We start from the raw sequence: 18,057 nt of genomic DNA, 5'->3' as shown, positions 1-18,057 counted from the left end.
CCTTCTTTGTGATTGCATCAACATGGAGTCCCCAGGACAGATCCTTGGAGATGTTGACAACCAGGAATTTGACGTTCCTGACCCTCTCCACTACTCAGCCCTCATTGAGGACTGGGTTGTGTTCCCCTGACTTCCTCCTGAAGTCCACAATCATCTCCTTGGTTTTCCTAACATTGAGTGCAAGGTTGTTGTCATTACGCCATTCAATGAGCTGATCTATCTCCCACTTGTACGCTTCCTTTTTGCCATTTGTAATTCTGCCAACAACTATGGTGTCATTGGCAAACTTGTAAATGGGATTGGAATTGTGCCTGGTCACACAGTCATGGGTGTATAATGAGTAGAGCAGTGGGCGAAGTATGCATCTTTGGGGTGTGCCTGCGTTGATGATCAGTGAGGAGGAGACGTTGATTCCAATTCATACTGACTGTGGTCTTCCAATGAAAAAGTCAAGATCCAGTTGCAGAGTTGGGTACAGAGGCCTAGAGTTTGTAACTTCTTGACCAGCACTGAGGGAATAATGGTATTGAAGGCTGAGCTGTTGTCGATGAAGAGCAGCCTTATTTATGAAATGCTGTTTTTGAGGTGATCCAGAGCTGAGTGGAGAGCCAGCGATATTTTAACTGCCGTGGAGTGTATAAACAATTATATTCATACAATTGTAAATGCAGATGTATCACATTCTACCTGGCCCATAATTTTCTGGCCTGATGCGGTTTATTGATTTGTCCATATCTGCAGAAGCTAATAATAAATTAACTATATGGGGCTATTCAGTGAAGTAGAAAAATGGGCTTGAACCACTGCATTAAACCCTCCTCTGTTAAACTCCTGCTGAAGCTGACACCTACTGACTCAGTCCAGATTTACCAATCATATTTCTTATTCATCTGCTGAAAAGTGCCATGGCCATGCTCAGAAGTGTGAGTCACTTCTCACAGTTTCCAGTGTGACTGAGTACAACTGAGCTGATTCTCTCAGATGAGAATAAAAAGATCCTCTGTAACTTTTTCAGAGAAAAATATGGGATTTCTCCCATTACCGGCAGCCAATATTTTTTGCTCTTTCAAAGAGATTCTCTGGTTGATACCTCGTTTTCATTTGGAGCAGTTTTCTGTGTAAAGTAGCTCCTACACTTGGATGAAGGGCTCAAGCCTGAAACATCAGTTCTGTATCTACCTTTGCTACATAAAGGACACGGTTTGACCTGTTGAGCTTCTCCAGTATTTTGTGTTTTTACTTCAACCACGGTGTCTACAGAATTTTGTGATTTACTTTTCCTACATTACCATGGTGTCTACAGTTTTACAATTGGCTACAACAGTTCTGAATGGTGATTTATAAAGATCTTTTATTTTGGGAACTCCTGAAATAGTTTCCTATCAATTACATTTTTTTTTAAAATGCCACCTCTGCATTTGAAAGAACCTTGTCACCTACCTGCTTCTTTGGAAAAGTTTGTGAAAATAAATAAGATCTCAGTGTAGCACTCCTTCTGTGCCATCAGATTAGATTAAATGCCTGTCCTTCTGGAGAGGGAATGGAATTCGTGACCTTCAGATTCCAAGCAAGAGGTACAGCTGAAATAAATACAGTAAACTCTTAACAGCAAAATTTGAAAATTGTACAGTGTTATGGTAAAATTGATCAGCTTATTTTTCTTTAAAATATTTTTATTATATATTTGTAAACGTAATGAATATAATCCATTCACATGCCATCATTCAGGAAATATTGCATTTGCTGACATTAGATTTACATTAGATGCATGATGTCAATTTTTTTTTACATGCATTTCATGAGCTTTCACTCATCCCTCAGTACACAATGGCTGGAAGACCATAAACTGTGAGCATTTCAGTGATTTTCAGTATGTAATCCCACCATAGAATATACCATTCTGCTGCTTTTGCAATGGAAGGCCAGTAGATTTCAGCCAGACTCAATTGGCTAGAATTGTTTTGAATAATAAATCAAATCATTTATAGAAGTGTGCTTTGTATGGTGGGCACAGTCAAGATTTTCTCTCCTGATGATGTTCATTCTGGTCACTGAGTGTAATAGATTCAAAAGCGTTAGACATTTAAAAGTGAGATCAGGCAGAGCATGTTCCTGCTTTGGGACCCCTGGTTGATGAGGCTGTGGGATGGGAAAAAGGAGGAGGCTTATAGGCTGCAGTGATCCAGCAAAGCCCTTGAGTACAAGAGATGTAGGTAAATTAGGAGGGCAGAAAGAATACACGAGATGACTTTGGTGAATAAGATAAAGGAAATTCCTAGAGATTCTCCACTTATATTAAGACCCAGGAAACTAGGGAGAGAATAGATCCACTTAGGGATCAGTGTGGTTGTCTATATGTGGAGGCGCAGGAGATGTGAATGACCAAAGGAACTGCTCCCACTAATCATCTGAGACTCTCATTTGTACAAAACAACATTATTTAGTTTGATTGTTAAAATATGTATTATTTGTCTGTATATGTGTTATGTCTGGTTGTGTGTCTGCATGTTTTGCCCTGAGGACCAGAGAACACTGTTTTGTCAGGTTGTACTTGTACAATCAGATGACAATAAACTTGATGTGCGAGGTCTTCATTTAGTATGTATATTTACTGTGGAGAAGATCAAATGAGAAAACTAAAGGATTAAGGACAATGTCTTGGAGCACATCCACATTGCAAAAGAGGAGATGTGGGAGAACTCAAAATCTCATAAAGGCAGATAAAATCCTGGAGCTTTATCCACCTCTCAGAAATTGTATTGACCAGATTGGGATTCGGCCACTAAAATCAGGGGGTAAAGAGGTTTGGTAATTTAGAAAAGCAGTCCAGAGAACAAGATCAAAGCAAGCTGCACCCTATGCTATTGTGGAGCAACCAGGTAGGAGAAACAGAGAAAACCGTAGCAGAAGGTTTTCTGATATGCTGAATCAAATCCATTCCAACTTTGGTGTTTCAATCAATCAATCAATCTAAGGCCACATTTCTTGCAAGTAATTGACTTTTAAATTTGCTCTTGTAATTTGTATTATTCAAATAATATTTTGCCATTTTAATGATTTTTCTCAGGTATCTCAACACTGGCCTTCTCCCCAGATAAAGCCATGGATTATCTCCGTCCTCTCCTGCGTTTTGCTGCTGACCACATTCCTATGGCAAAACACAAAGAGACGCCATTGTACATTCTTTGTACAGCAGGCATGAGACTTCTCCCAGAAAGGTACATGGTTTGAACTTGAGCTCATTTCACTGCATTTCTCAGCAAATTAAATAACAGCTCATTCTTAAAAAACACTGCTTTATTAGGTCCGCAAAGGGATATTGAGCCTGTGCAAATATCCCAGCAAGTTCAAAAAACAGTTCCTGGGCTGCTGTCTTTGGATCGAATAAGTCACTAATAATACCACAGTCCTTCAGTATCCAGTCAGTGAAGAGTTCCCTCTTGAATTTCATACACCACCAAGAGAAATCTCTGATGAGGAGAGCTGGCATTATTCCTAAATAAACTCTGACCCACTGAATAGTTCTGGTGCCCACTTGCCCTACAGAAGTGTAATAATTTTTCAAAGACAACTAATTAATTCAAATTCCAAAATATACAAACAACTTTTGCATTGAACTAATTTTAGAACTGATCATGGCAATAACACTAAAAGCCTGGACAATTTATTTAAAACATTTCCCTAAATGTTAAAAGAGACATCAATTTGATAGGGATTTTACTCACACTTTGTCTAAAATCCTGGGTTTAATTGTTGATAGATTACGATTGATTGCAGTTTCTGAGCCCTTCCTGTGCAAGTGTAGATGCAGCATCTAATCTGGAGGCTACGTCATGCAACGTGCAGAGGATGCCAAGAGGTCACGAGGATATAGACAGGTTCAGTGAAAGGGCTTGGTCACGGCAGAGAGAACGCTGGAGAAAAATTAGGTCATCCACTTTGGAGGGAAAAACAATGGAGTGTAGCACTGATAAAGGCCGAGCTGCTGAAATAAATGCTGTCCACACCAAGCAAGTAAACCAGTAACTGCCGTTTATTCAAACCAAGCGCATTCCTTTTTTAGGAGGAGGTGACAGACTCATGGGGTTGATGTCATAATGCTGCTGTGAGTCCTGGCCATTCCCCTGGCAATGCACTCCTGCAGCCTGCAACTTCTGCATGGAAAGCCCCAGTGCCCTGCCGCGCTGGCTGTTTGCTACAGCGATTCGGCCCGTCACATGTGCGATTGACCCAGCCTGCTGCAGGATCATTTTTAATAGTGAGGTATTGAACGGTTCTGGTGTTCAGAAGAAACTTGCAGATGAATTATTTTTAAAACAAACCTCAAAATTAGCAGTTGGGAAAAGAAGTGGTTCTTTGGGCTTTTTTGTAAGACCATTTGAATTCAGGAGACTTGCTCCAAATACAAAGTTTGAGGTATTCAAGATTCTTTCATTGTTGGGTACACCAAATATACCAAATTTCTTTTTCTTTGTATTCCCCTATAAAGGTACATAGTCCAGCATTCTGTCAAGCGAGCGAGCAGCAAATGAGAGGCCCTTCAGAGATGTCAAGTGTCCATTGATCCTGTCATCCCTGCACTCCCATACCTCCAATAGGCGCATGGCCTCCTGTCCATTCTCCCAGAAAGGACTGCAAATGCCTCCATCCAAGTCACCCTGTTTCCAAACCCCTAATAGAATCAGGAAGCTGTCAGTACCTAAGTCCCTACAGAAGCCCTGCACATCATTGGCACCCTCATGAATCCCAGGTATTGACCTGGTTTCCACAATCCGGCTGCCTGTACCCTGAGAGAGACCTTCAGCTGATGAGCCCCTCGGTAGGCAACTGCTGAGGTCTCCTACCCTGTAGAATCTTCACCCTGACTTCTCTTTCCCAGTGGAAGGTGTTCTCCTACTCTGGGCTTACCTGCAAAGGGCTTAGGTTTTAAAAAAGGAAAGGTTTTGTACATAATGTTTGAGGCCTTATCTGGAATACTGTGCACAACTTTGTAGTAGCTTTGTAAACAGGTCCAGGGAGATTGTACAGTTTAATTCGTGTGATGATTTCTGTTGGAGTCATGGAGCCATACTGCATGGAAAGGCCCCTTCAGCCCATGCTGACCAGGTTGGCATTAAGGGGTAGTCTCATTTGTCAACATTTTGTTCAATACCTTTTTAAACTCTTATCCATGTGGATAGCCAATCTTGATAGACTGCCCAACTAAAAGAGGCCGAACAGTTTGGCTCTGTATCCTTTGGAGTTCAGAAAGATGAGGGGGTGACCTTACTGAGATGTATACAATCTTGAGGAGGTAGGACGATGGATTTTGAGATGTTTTTAACAATGGGAAAATCTTGAAAAAAAAATGTGATTACAAGAGAAATGTATTAAAATGTTGGTTTGTAAGTATAATGCCCCATCATTTTCATAGCCTGGCCTCTATTGTCTTATCACATTCTCCAATCATCAATGCTTGCGAATAAAAGTGCAAGACCAGCGAGTGCTTGGAAGGTGAGATCTTCCACCATCAGATGCCAGTGAACTTAAATCTGCTTGCTGCAATTAAAATCAAAGAATTTGCGGAGAGGGTTTTTGGTTTCCAAGGTGCCCCTGAAAGTGATGTAACATTGGAGGATAATCTGATTCGAATTCAAATGTGTCTTATGTCTTCAGTCAACAGGAAACCATTCTCCAAGACCTTTATAACAAGGTGCCGGTCGAATTTGACTTCCTGTTCTCAGAGTCACATGCAGAAGTGATTTCTGGCAAACAAGAAGGTATGTATTATGATGATCAATGAGCTGCAGAGAGTGGAATTTTGAAATAGAAGTTGAACGTGCCAGGAGCACTCAGCAGATGCTGAGTCTTCAGCCAACAAAGAGAAGCTGGTGGGTCAACGAAGGTCCTGACCCGAAATGTTGACTGACCATTTCTTCCCCCTTAGATGCTCCTAGCCTGCTGATCACCTCCAATTTCTCATTGTTAGATCAGGAAAAATCCCTGCAAAGTAAAACAGTTGATATTTCTGGTCATCAACCTTTCATCTGAACAGATGTGTGCAATGGAACCTGCACAAAAGATGCAGCCTCATCTTGTCAAGAGCATTATGCATCTTGTATCCTGGTTTTGCATCAGAAGAAACTAAAAAAAAATATCAACGACTCGGTGCCAACAGAGGGAAGTGAACTATTTCTTTGGATTTGGGTCACTGGGAATCCAAACGCAAAATACTGCAGCTGGTATTATAAACTGAAATCAAGGAATAAGAAATATTCAGCAAATGAAGCAGCAACAGTGGAGAGTACAACAGATTTAACACTTTGGGCCAATGACATTTCATCAGCACTGGGAAAATTTAGCGATTTATTTAAAAAAAAATAAAAAATAAAAAAATTAAAGGTTTCAAATTGTTGAGAAATACTGTAAAATGTAAGGTCAGTGATAGGGTGGAGTCACAAGAGACTACAGATGGTAGAATCGAACAAAAAAAAACCCAAAAATCAAAGAGTGGCATGGTTAGCTCAATGCTAATACAGTACCAGCAACCCAGGTTCAAATCCAGCACTGCCTGTGAAGAACTTATACCTTCTCTCCATATCTGCATGGGTTTCCTCTGGGTGCTCCGATTTCCTCTCACTTACCAAAAATTGTATGGGGATTGTCGGTTAATTGGGGTATTTGGGTGGCATGGGCTTGTGGGCCAGAAGAGCCTGTTACCATGTTGGATGCCTAAATTTAAATCTTTTTTTAATTTCACCAATGCTGTTCAGCCCACTGAGTTCCTCCAGCAAATTGTATTTGTGCGAGACTGGAAGCTGAAGGTGAATGATGAAGGCTGGTGAATAGCAAAAGATGTGTCTGAGGGAGGTCTAAAAAGGAGGAGGTATGCCAGGAAGAGAGCAAAAAAAAATGTGAAGACAGGAAATGGATTAGAAGGGTGGAATAGCTGATTTATCTGAAATTCTGGAATTTCACTTTGAGTCCAGGACGGAATAATGTTCCAAGCTGAGTGGTGAGGTGCTGTTTCTCGAGCTTGCTTTGGTACAGTGCCAGAGGTTGAATATGGTCTTGATGAAGAGTTCTGACCCAAACTATTGATCATTCTTTGTCTCTCACTGTGCTCCTCTAGCAGGTTGGTGTTTTGCTCCAAATTCCAGCATCAGTACTCTCATGTGTACACCATGAGTGCAGAGAGAGATGGAGTGAATGGTGAAACAGTGGGGTGCAGTTCAAAGTGTGGGATCACTTTGCAGATTGAACAGAGATGTTCCACAAAGTGGTCACTCAATGCTGAGTCTTGCAGTGCGAGCACTGGTAACATATTGCAAAATCAGGATGATGGGCAACTGTTGAGAGGAACAAGCCTTTGTGCAAGGTATGACTCCATCAGAGTATTGTCCCCTCAATGCCCAAGAACTTCAGTTTTACCAGGGTTCCTTGATGCAGGAATCAACACGCTGCCTTGATGTAAAGAGCAGTCACTTTCAGCTCAAGTCTGGAATTCTGTTTTTGTGACTTTCTGGAAGGTTTGTGGTCATTATTGTGGGAGTTTCACTTGCATTTAATTAACTGAACATAATTTGGTGACATCCAGTTAGAGAGAAAGGGAAAGAGATGATGACCAGACCTAAATGTTCTGCTAAGGTCAAGCATGCAGTTCATGGTTAAAGTGTAAGAATATTCCAGAATTAATCTTTGTTTCTTAACCAAATGGTTTGTGGTTCCTGAGGGGTTAAGAATTAGATCACTGAAAGGAAATTAATATGGAGCTGATAAAAGAGCAGTTATTTTCCTCACGTCTGATCTCGCTGTTGTCCTTTTCCAGCCAAGGTGATGTCTCAGTGTTGGGGTTCTGTTCCATAAACATTGATGGAGCACTGATAAACTGTCTTGATTGTAGGTATTGCAGTTGTTTATGTGTGGATCAAAGCCTTGGTTTACCATTTACAGTACAACTCCAATTATCCAAAATGATCAGGACCGGGCCCATTTTGGATAAACGTTTTTTTCAGAGAACTGCTCATTTTTTTAAAAACAGCCCAGTAGCAACAGCAAATCACTTGTAACAGCATTTAAACAACAGCAAACAACAAGGTAAGGCTTTTTAGCATTAAAATAATGTTTAATTCTCACCCGAAAAATTGGTGGTAACCGCTGATCACCGACACCTCCCCACTGAGGCCCCGCTCCTACCCAGGAGCTCTGAAAAAATTTCAGATAAATGAGGATTTTGGAGAATCCAATTTTGGATAATCGTAATTGTACTGTAATTGTTTCTACCTTAACATACTTGTTTTATTTTGAAAATTTAATTAAAAATATTTTACATACATGTAATCATTGCCAAATGTAAAATACATTAAATATTAGTATCAAGTCTATTATACATGATGGTATAAAACCCCAATCCCCTCCTCCCCTTAACAAAATGCCAAAAAAAGAAAAAAATTATAGAAAAAGAGAAATAAAGTAAGAAAAACAAGAAAAGAAACCTGGTTTCCAGTAAACACCCCTTAACATACTTTGTTGATGTGCAGATTATGAGAAACTTCTGACTCTTCGAAATTCATTGGTTAGTTAAAACAATCTCTGGAGGAACTCGGGTCGAGAAGCATCAGTGGGAGAAAAATAATTAATGAAAGGTTTCTGGGACGAAACATTGACACTTTTTTTACTGCCACTGATGCTGTTTGACCCACTGAGTTCCTCTAGCAGATTGCTTGTGGTCCAGATTCATGCATCTGCAGTCTCTTATGTGTCTTCAATAGCTCTTTCCCCATTTTAGATCATCCAATTCTTCAAATTTTGAGCTGCATGACAGAACCTGTTATTGATGCTCTGAAGCTCAAATAAATTTTTATAATGAGTTTCAATTTTGTGAATAATGTGGAAATATTTTGACAGGTGTCTATGCCTGGATTGGAATCAACTTTGTTCTTGGACGGTTTGACCATGTTGAAGATGGTAAGTCCGCCTGCTACTCTAGCCTCATCTATCCTTCACCTCTCCCCTAACACCTTCTCTCCTTATCAGATTCTAGCACTGGCAGCCTCTGCTTCCACTTATCAACCCCTCCATTGTGTATCCACCTCACTCCTTTTGTTCTCTTGCTTCTTTGTTTCTTTGTCTGGCACCTGCCAATTGACTGTCCATCTTCCTTCACCCCTCCCCAGTTAACCAAACGCCTCCTGGTCCCTGTCCAACCCCTCCCACTCTATTTTAATTTCTCTGTTCCTCTCCCCGCTGCACTCTCTTTTTTTAAATTTTTTTTTATTTTTCACACCATAAATCACATTAGCCATGATATACACTTTTTCTTTTTCACACATATACAGTGACTTTTTCTCCCCCCCCTCCCTCCTCCCAAGCCACCCCCCCACCCCCCCCTCTCATCCATTTTAGGTATACAATCTAGGTTGCATTAAACCAGTCAGACAATGTTGTCATTCAACAAAAATACACCAGAAATTCTACTGAGTCCATTCTTTTCTTTTCTTCTCCTTCCATCAACTTAGGTAATGATTGTCCCCGGTAGGTTTTCGCTATTGTATTTAATGTAAGGCTCCCATATTTGTTCAAATATTTCAATATTATTTCTTAAACTATATGTTATTTTTTCTAATGGAATACATTTATTCATTTCTATATACCATTGTTGTATTTTCAAATTATCTTCCAATTTCCAGGTTGACATAATACATTTTTTTGCTACGGCTAGGGCTATCTTAACAAATCTTTTTTGTGCATCCTCCAAGTCAATTCCAAATTCTTTGTTTTTTATGTTACTTAGGAGAAAGATCTCTGGATTCTTTGGTATATTGTTCTCAGTCTTGATGAAGGGTTCCGCCCTGAAAAGTCAACCATTCTTTTTCTCCCACTGATGCTGCTTGACCCGCCGAATTCCTCCAGCAAATTTTTTTTTGTTGCTTCAGATCCTAATATCTACAGTCTCTCATATGTTTGCCCTGCCTGCTCCTATTTTCTTCACCATCAGGGATAACTTTTATTGCCATTAAGCACTAAGCCTGTCGCTCACTTCCTGAACCGCATAATGCTTGTTAGAATAATTAACACAAGAACAAAATACTCAATGTTCTAAATGTAATTTAAGAACTGAAAATACTCTGAAGTATCTAGATCAGACGGCATCTGTTTTTCCATCATCAGTGAGACAATAACTGATTTTTATCTTGACTCTCTTTATTACTCCCAGCCCACTTTTAGCAGGTAAATTGATGGAGCTCAGGTTTAAAATTGATCGCATTTACTGGTTGTTGGATAGAGTTCTGCATTTCCAGCACCCCTCGTGTGGAAAAAGTGTCTCCTAATTTCTCTCTGGACTGGTGGGTTGTTAACTTTCACTATGCCCCAGAATGAATATTGAAAAAAAATCTGTATTTGTATATAAAACAAGATTCAAGATCCCTTTATTGACATGTGATAATATAGGTGTAACATTTAAAAAAAAATTGCCTTGTCAGCCCACAAAATGCTAGTGATACTGTGATCAGGCAGAATCTGTTGATTCTGCATTTATCATTTGTATACTATGATATTGTTGATAACATTCTTGCCTCTAAGTGCGATGGTTACATTTGATCTTACTGCAGTGATTTTGACGCAAAACAGGTTGAGAATGGCGTGTCGCTGATGGACTCCTCTGGAATGTGAGATGCTATAGAACACCACAGCACAGATCAGGTCCTTCAGCCCATTTAGTCTGTGCCACACTATTCTTCAGCCTAGTCTCAATGACCTTCATCCAGACCTCATACTCCTTCCATCCATGTAACTGTCCAAATTTTTCTCAAATGTCAAAATTAAGCCTGCATTCACCACTTAAGTTGGCAACTCGCTCCACCTTTCCTGTTGTTAAAATGAAGTCCTTCCTTATCCCAAGGTCAATATCACTAAAAGATATAATCTGGTCATCATCCCATTGCTGTTTATTGGCAAATACTTCATATATATTAGCTCTCATTTTTCCTCCTTGCAACAGTAAATGCACTTCAGAAGTTATCTCAGTAACTTTGCTGGGCTTGTGACTATCACCTCAGAAATGTAATTGTTTTCTTTCTCTTTTATTTATCTTCTGGGTTTGATGAGACTGCCATACTAATTTCAGCTGCTTCTGTTTGTTGCTCTTTGCTAATGGTTTCAGGCGATGATGCACATGTGGCCGTGACAGTGTCCAGCAATCCCAACCAAGGCTCTGTGGTTCGCAAGCGAACTGTGGGCATACTTGACATGGGCGGTGCCTCTGTTCAAATTGCATATGAGGTGACCAATCCTGTGACCTTTGCCTCCCTGGAGCAGGTCAGCTTCTAATTTTATTTTTGTTGTTTTCTCCACTTCACCGATTTAAAATAGTAAATATGGTAATTACTGCGATCACAATTTTTCAAAATAGATGGAATCAACTTCAGAACCTTTTCATAAAGAGCAGCATTTAAATCACCACTTGGGGTTACTTGTATTCACTGCACAATGACACTGGTTGCAAAGACTGGAAAATCGTTCTATTTCTGGCCCTGAAAACCAAGTTCATCCAAAATATAAAAGGGAAAATATTATGTTTGCAATCACTTTTAAAAGTTACTTTGCAACTTTGTTTTTTCAAGAAATTAGTTTTATTTTTGGTGTGGGGATTAATAGGAAACTTCAGAATCGTCATGAACATGTCACAAATTTGTTGTTTGGCGGTGGCATCACAATGCAAACATTTACATAAACCACATTATAAAACAAATAAAAAATTTGCAAGAAAAAGACAAAATGAAGTAGTGTCACTGGTTCCTTGTTCATTCAGGAATCTGATGGCAGCGGGGAAGAAGCTGTCCTTGTGCCATTGAGTGCTTGTCTTCAGGCTCCTGTACCTTTTTTCCCCAATGGTAGCAGAGTGAAGAGGGCATGGGCTGGGTGTGGGGATTGAAGATAGAGGCTGCTTTCCTTAGATACCACCTCTTGTAGATGCCCTTGATGGAGTGAGGACTAATGCCCGTGATGGAGTTTTTTTCCTCTCTTGAGCACTGGCTCCTCCATACTAGACTAATGCAACCAGCCAGAATGCTCTCCACGGTACACCTGTAGAAGCTTTTGAGATTTTTTTGGTGACATACCAAATCTCCTGAAACTCCTCATAAAAGGGGAGAAAATGCCACTGGGTATATATTTAAGAGGGAAATGTTTGTATGTATTTTGATTGATATGGTTCACAGTGTGAAAAATAAAAAAAAATTAAAAAAAAAAGAAGGGTAAGGATCCCACATCATATGGCTCCAATAGGCGTTATCTCTACTCAATGGTGATATTAAAGTGTTAGCTAAGGTCATAGCATCTCGGCCAAAGATCATAAATAAAGATCAGAATGGTTTCATTAAAAAAAAACTCCTCACAAAGTATAGCTGCTTCTTCATTATTGCATCAACGTGGAAGCTCCATGACAGATGCTCAGAGATGTTGACACGCAAGAATTTTCCATATCTGTAGACACACAGGAGACTGAAAATGCTGGAATCTAAAGCTAAACACAATCTGCTGGAGGAACTCGGTGGGTTGAGCAGCATCAGTTGAAAAAAAAGAATGGTTGATGTTTCAAGTCTCGAAACGTCAACCATTCTTTTCCTCCCACTGATGCTGCCCAACCTGCTGAGTTCCTCCAGCAGATAATGTTTGCTTCATGTAGCTTTCACTTAAGTTATATTAAGTTCATTCTAAACTACAGATTTGTCGTTACAGGAAGAAGCTGCTCGGGGTTTACTGGCTGAATTCAACCTTGGGTGTGACGTTCATCACACTGAGCATGTGTACAGGGTTTATGTAACCACCTTCCTAGGATTTGGCGGAAATTATGTTCGGCACCGCTATGAGGATCTAATTTTTAATAATGCCACGACCACAAACAGGTACGTTAATTAAGAGGACGGTGAATATTTCTACTGTTGCAGCAGTTCTTCTTATAGAGTATGAAGTTTTGCACTGATGAACTTTAACTGGGTTGACTTCCCAAAAGCTCAGTAAGAATATTGCAATGATGTGTGCAAAACAAGAAACCCCAGAAGAGCACTTGAATCGCCAAGGTTATGGACCAAGCCTGGCAGCTTGAGGGTTAACCTTATAGAGGTGTATAGTAAGGTGAATAACCACTGTCTTTCTCCCAGGATAGGTGAGTCTAAAACTAGAGGGCATAGATTTAAGATGAGAGGAGAGAGGGGACCTGAGGAGCAGCTTTGTCTGCTCAAATTGTGATTGGTATGTGGAATGTTGCCGAAGGAAATGGTGGAAGCAGGTGCAATTATAATGTTTAAAATATATTTGGACAGGAAGGTTTAGAGAGATAAAAGCAAAACATGAGCAAATGGGCCAGCATGGATGAGTTGGGTTGAAAGGTCTGTTTCTGTGCTGGACAAGTCTAGGACGTTATTCTGATACTTTATTCCGTGACAGGAAGCAAGGAATCACATGAATTTTGTTTTTGATCATGGTTTAGCCTTTAGTTTAGGACAAGGTCAACATCTACTGCATTCCCTTTGCAGCCAGCCAATCGCTGTCCACACAACTCAGTGGGTGGCATACAAGTGAACAGTCAGCAATATTTACCATGTCAGAAAAGGAATAGCTAATGATTCAGATGGAGGGGGGAGAAGGTCATGGACAAATACCCAGTGAGACAAGGTTATTATTAGAAGTTCCTAAATGACGACGAAGATTCAATATTCCTTGTTACGTGCACAAAATAGACAAAATTTGTTCTCCTTTGTTTGGCCCTGTAATGGTACATCAAGAGGCACCACTAGTCCAAGGCCCCACCAAGACAAGAAAGAGAAACAAAAGAGATTTCCAGAAGAAACATCGAATGTCCATGGATCCCACCACCTTATGCACTCCCGTAATCTTTGTAGCTGTGCAGCCTCCTGTCCATTCCAGTGGTGAAGCCTAAGCTCAAGGCATCCACGTCTCACTCCTCGTCCCCGGTTCCAAACCCCTGATGTGATCAGGAAGCTGTCAGCACCTAAGGCTCTTTGGGAGCCCTGCTCGCCATCAGCACCCTCTCAAATCCCAGTCCCCATACCTGGTTGCCAGAAGCCAGTTGCCAGTAACCCACAGCCTGGTGTGAGTCCTCACTGCTGTGGTCACCTTTCCTGCAGGATCCTTTCACAGGCTTCTGTTTTTAGGTGGGTGGTGTTCTCCTGTCCTGCTCTCTTTCCCCAGTCCACCGCTTCCTTGCCCTAATCCACTGCTCCCTTGGATCCTGCAATGCTCATGGTCTAAATTGCCAAGCACGAGTGACACTTTCTTGGACATGGATCTCCGCACTCCTTAGATGTAAAAGAAGCATCTGTTTAGAAGATCTTGTAGTCATGTGGCATCTTTCATATTTTAATTGAGGGAGCATACTGAAACTTAAATATTTAATTTTAATTTTAAAAAATTGACATTCTGCACGATAGCAGGCCCTTTCAGCCCATGAGCTCATGCCACCCAAAGACATCGGGAACATTTAGAAGGGTGGGAGGAAAGCGGAGCATATGGAGGAAACCCACGCAGACACGGGGAGAGCGTACAAACTCCTTACAGACAGCATCAGTTTTGAACCTGGTGTCTGATACTGTAACGGAGTTGTGCTAACCGCTACACTAACTGAGACACCCTTCGATATCAGAATTTATTGTCATGAAAACGTCACGAAATTCGGTGTTTTGCGGCAGCATTGTAGTGCAAACAATAATATAAAAATAGTAGAGAACAAAAAGTAAGGCAGTGTCTTTTATATATAACCATATAACAGTTTACAGCGCGGAAACAGGCCACGTCGGCCTTTCGAGTCCGCGCCGGTTCACTTGAACAGCTCCACTAGTTCTCCCCTCCCACTCTCTGCCCAGAACCCTCCAACCCCCTCATATCCATGTACATATCCAACCTTCTCTTAAATGACAGAAAGGACCCTGCCGCAACTATCTCCTCTGGAAGATCATTCCATTCTGCCACCGTTCTCTGAGTGAAGAAGCATCCTCTAACATTTCTCCTAAAGTTTTTCCCACTTACCCTTGTTTATTGATTATTCAGGAATTTGATGGCAGCAGGGAAAAAGTCGACCTTATGCCACTGAGTGGTCATCTTTAGGCTCCTGTACCTTTTTCCCCAATGGTAGCAGAGTGAAGAGGGCATGGCTTGGGTGGTAGGGGTTCTTGAGGATAGAGGCTGCTTTTTTTTTTAAGACACCGCCTCATGTGGTTGTCCTCGATGGAGTGAAGTCGGGTGCTTGTGATGTTGCAGGCTGAGTTAATAACCCTTGTCCTGAGATTTGGTGCCTCCATACCAGACAATGATGCAACCAGCCAGTATGTTTTCCACGGTACACCATTAGAAGTTTTCGACAGTCTTCGATGATATACCAAATTTCTTCAAACTCCTCACAAAGTTTAGCTGCTGGCGAGCCTTCTTCATGATTGCATCAACATGGAGGCTCCAGGACAGGTCCTCCGAGATGTTGACACCCAGGAATTTGAAGTTCTTGACCCTCTGCACTACTGAACGCTTGATGAGGACAGGGTTGTGTTCCCCTGATTTCCTCCTGAAGTCCTCAATCATCTCCTTTGGTTTGCTGAAGTTGAGTGCAAGGTTGTTGTTGAGACATCACTCAGAGAGCTGCTCTATCTCCCTCCTGTATGCTTCCTCATTGCCGTTTGTGATTCTGCCAACAACTGTGGTGTCGAATGCAATTTTGTAAATGGCATTGGAATTGTGCCTGGTCATACAGTCATGGGTGTATAATGAGTAGAGTAGTGGTCTGAGCACGTATCCTTGGGGTGCACCTGTGTTGATAATCATTGAGGAGGTGATGTTGTTTCCAATTCGTACTGACTGTGGTCTTCCGATGAGAAAGTCAAGGATCCATTTGCAGAGTAGGGTACGGAGATCCAGAGTTTGTAGCTTCTTGACTAGCACTGAGGGAATAATGGTATTGAAGGCTGAGCTGTAGTCAATGAAGTGCAGCCTTATGTATGAGTTGTTGTTTTTGTGGTGTTCGGAGGACCATCGCCTTCCCAAGATCGTGTTATATGGCGAGCTCTCCACTGGCCACCGTGACAGAGGTGCACCAAAGAAAAGGTACAAGGACTGCCTAAAGAAATCTCTTGGTGCCTGCCACATTGACCACCGCCAGTGGGCTGATATCGCCTCAAACCGTGTATCTTGGCGCCTCACAGTTTGGCGGGCAGCAACCTCCTTTGAAGAAGACCGCAGAGCCCACCTCACTGACAAAAGGCAAAGGAGGAAAAACCCAACACCCAACCCCAACCAACCAATTTTCCCCTGCAGCTGCTGCAACCGTGTCTGCCTGTCCCGCATCGGACTTGTCAGCCACAAACGAGCCTGCAGCTGACGTGGACTTTTTACCCCCTCCATAAATCTTCGTCCGCGAAGCCAAGCCAAAGGAAAGGAGAGCTGAGTGGAGAGCCAGTGATATTGCGTCTTCTGAGAAGTGATTGTGACGATAGGCGAATTGCAGTAGGTCTAGATATTTGCTAAGGTACATGTTAATTCTGGCCATGACCAGCCTCTCAATGCATTTCATCACAGTAGATGTTAGTGCTACTGACGATAGTCATTGAGGTAGCTCACACGGCTCTTCTTGGATGATTGATGCCCTTTTGAAGGAGGTGGGAACCTCTGACTGCATCAATACAGTTTTGAGTGTATGTCTTCTTTCTACTTCAATAAAAGTATCAGTAATGTGGCAGTGAGTATCTACCACGTATATATTATACCAATTGTAAATGGTGTATAGAAAAGCCAAAACAAGTTACCGGCTGGCATCGACACAAGGGATTCAAGCTTCATCGAACAGGTACTTACCAATCATTTTAAAGTTATTTTGTGGTTAAACGTCGATAGGCCTACAGCAGTGGTACTCAATCTTTTTCTTTCCATTCACATGCCACTTTAAGTATTCCCTATGCCATAGGTTCTCTGTGATTAGTAAGGGATTGCTGAAGGTGATAGTGAGTAGAAAGAAAAAGTTTGAAAGGCACTGCTTTAATTGTACCTAATTGACTCGTTATGTGCACTGTTTCATAACTCCAAAGGAAATGGGCCAATGACAATTTTTCTTGCAAAATAGTTCAGTAACAATTGGGTCTAGAGCAGTGATTCTCAACTTCCCTTCCCACTCACATACCACCTTAAGCAATCCCTTACTAATCACAGAGCACCTTTGGCATTGGGATTACTTAAAGTGGTATGTGAGTGCAAAGAAAAAGGTTGAGAACCACTGGCCTAGGTGTATTTATGCTTATCCACATTCTATGAGGACAGGCTACATACAAATAAAATTGATCCCAAAAGGAGGGTCTTAAACATCAGTGTGAAAGTTTAGGTGTTATTTTTGAGGTACAAAATATTTGTAACTGATTGAAAGGGAAGGAAAGGCTATTTAACTCAATGAAGAGTATTCAGAGTATGAAGCCTGTTGCCTTTTTCACAGATTGCTCGGACAACACGTGGGTGTCAGTGCAGAGAGCCCCTACCTCGATCCCTGTTTGTCCCTTGAAACAACTGACACCATTCAGAAGGATGAGCAGATATTACACTTGAAAGGAGTTGGGAACTTTGACGAGTGTTGCAAGCAAATCAAACCATTCCTAAACAAAGGCAATGAGACCAACACATCCTTCAATGGGGTTTATCAGCCACCGATTGATTTCTACAACAGTGAATTCTATGGATTCTCTGAGTTTTATTACTGTACTGAAGATGTCTTGCGCATGGGTGGCCAATATGATGGTGTAAGATACACTAAAGCAGCCAAGGTATGAAGACCCAGTGTTTGTAAGGACAAAAAAATTGGTTTTTCAGAATATCACATGTTGTATCTTTGACATTAAACTGGCTGTTAGCTTGGCTGGTCCATGGAGGTATTTTATAACATAGTTCTCTATCAGCAGAACCTATTAATTCTCTCTCCTGTTTTTGTTCAAGTGTTTTATCATCTGATTGTACAAGTACAACCCAATGAAATAGCATTCTCTGTTCCTCAATGCGAAAACATTCAAACACACATCTGGACATAGCGCA

At 41.3% G+C, this 18,057-nt stretch overlaps 1 protein-coding gene across 6 annotated transcripts in view; it reads left to right on the top strand.

Moving 5' to 3' along the window:
* The window catches only part of LOC138744297 (ectonucleoside triphosphate diphosphohydrolase 4-like), an 85,479-nt gene that overhangs the window by 45,390 nt on the left and 22,032 nt on the right, over window positions 1-18,057 (top strand). For all 6 annotated transcript variants that reach the window (XM_069900198.1, XM_069900197.1, XM_069900199.1 and 3 more), the window contains 6 exons: window positions 3,068-3,218; window positions 5,656-5,759; window positions 8,887-8,946; window positions 11,144-11,298; window positions 12,721-12,887; window positions 17,468-17,792. In XM_069900198.1, the coding sequence (XP_069756299.1) occupies window positions 3,068-3,218; window positions 5,656-5,759; window positions 8,887-8,946; window positions 11,144-11,298; window positions 12,721-12,887; window positions 17,468-17,792 (962 nt within the window). The remainder of the gene's footprint in view (window positions 1-3,067; window positions 3,219-5,655; window positions 5,760-8,886; window positions 8,947-11,143; window positions 11,299-12,720; window positions 12,888-17,467; window positions 17,793-18,057) is intronic.

The sequence above is a fragment of the Narcine bancroftii genome, chromosome 10 (assembly GCF_036971445.1).
Source record: "Narcine bancroftii isolate sNarBan1 chromosome 10, sNarBan1.hap1, whole genome shotgun sequence".
In the NCBI taxonomy this organism is placed as follows: Eukaryota; Metazoa; Chordata; class Chondrichthyes; order Torpediniformes; family Narcinidae; genus Narcine; species Narcine bancroftii.
Note: the sequence above shows the minus strand (reverse complement) of the source record. Positions and strands in the feature narration are given on the sequence as shown.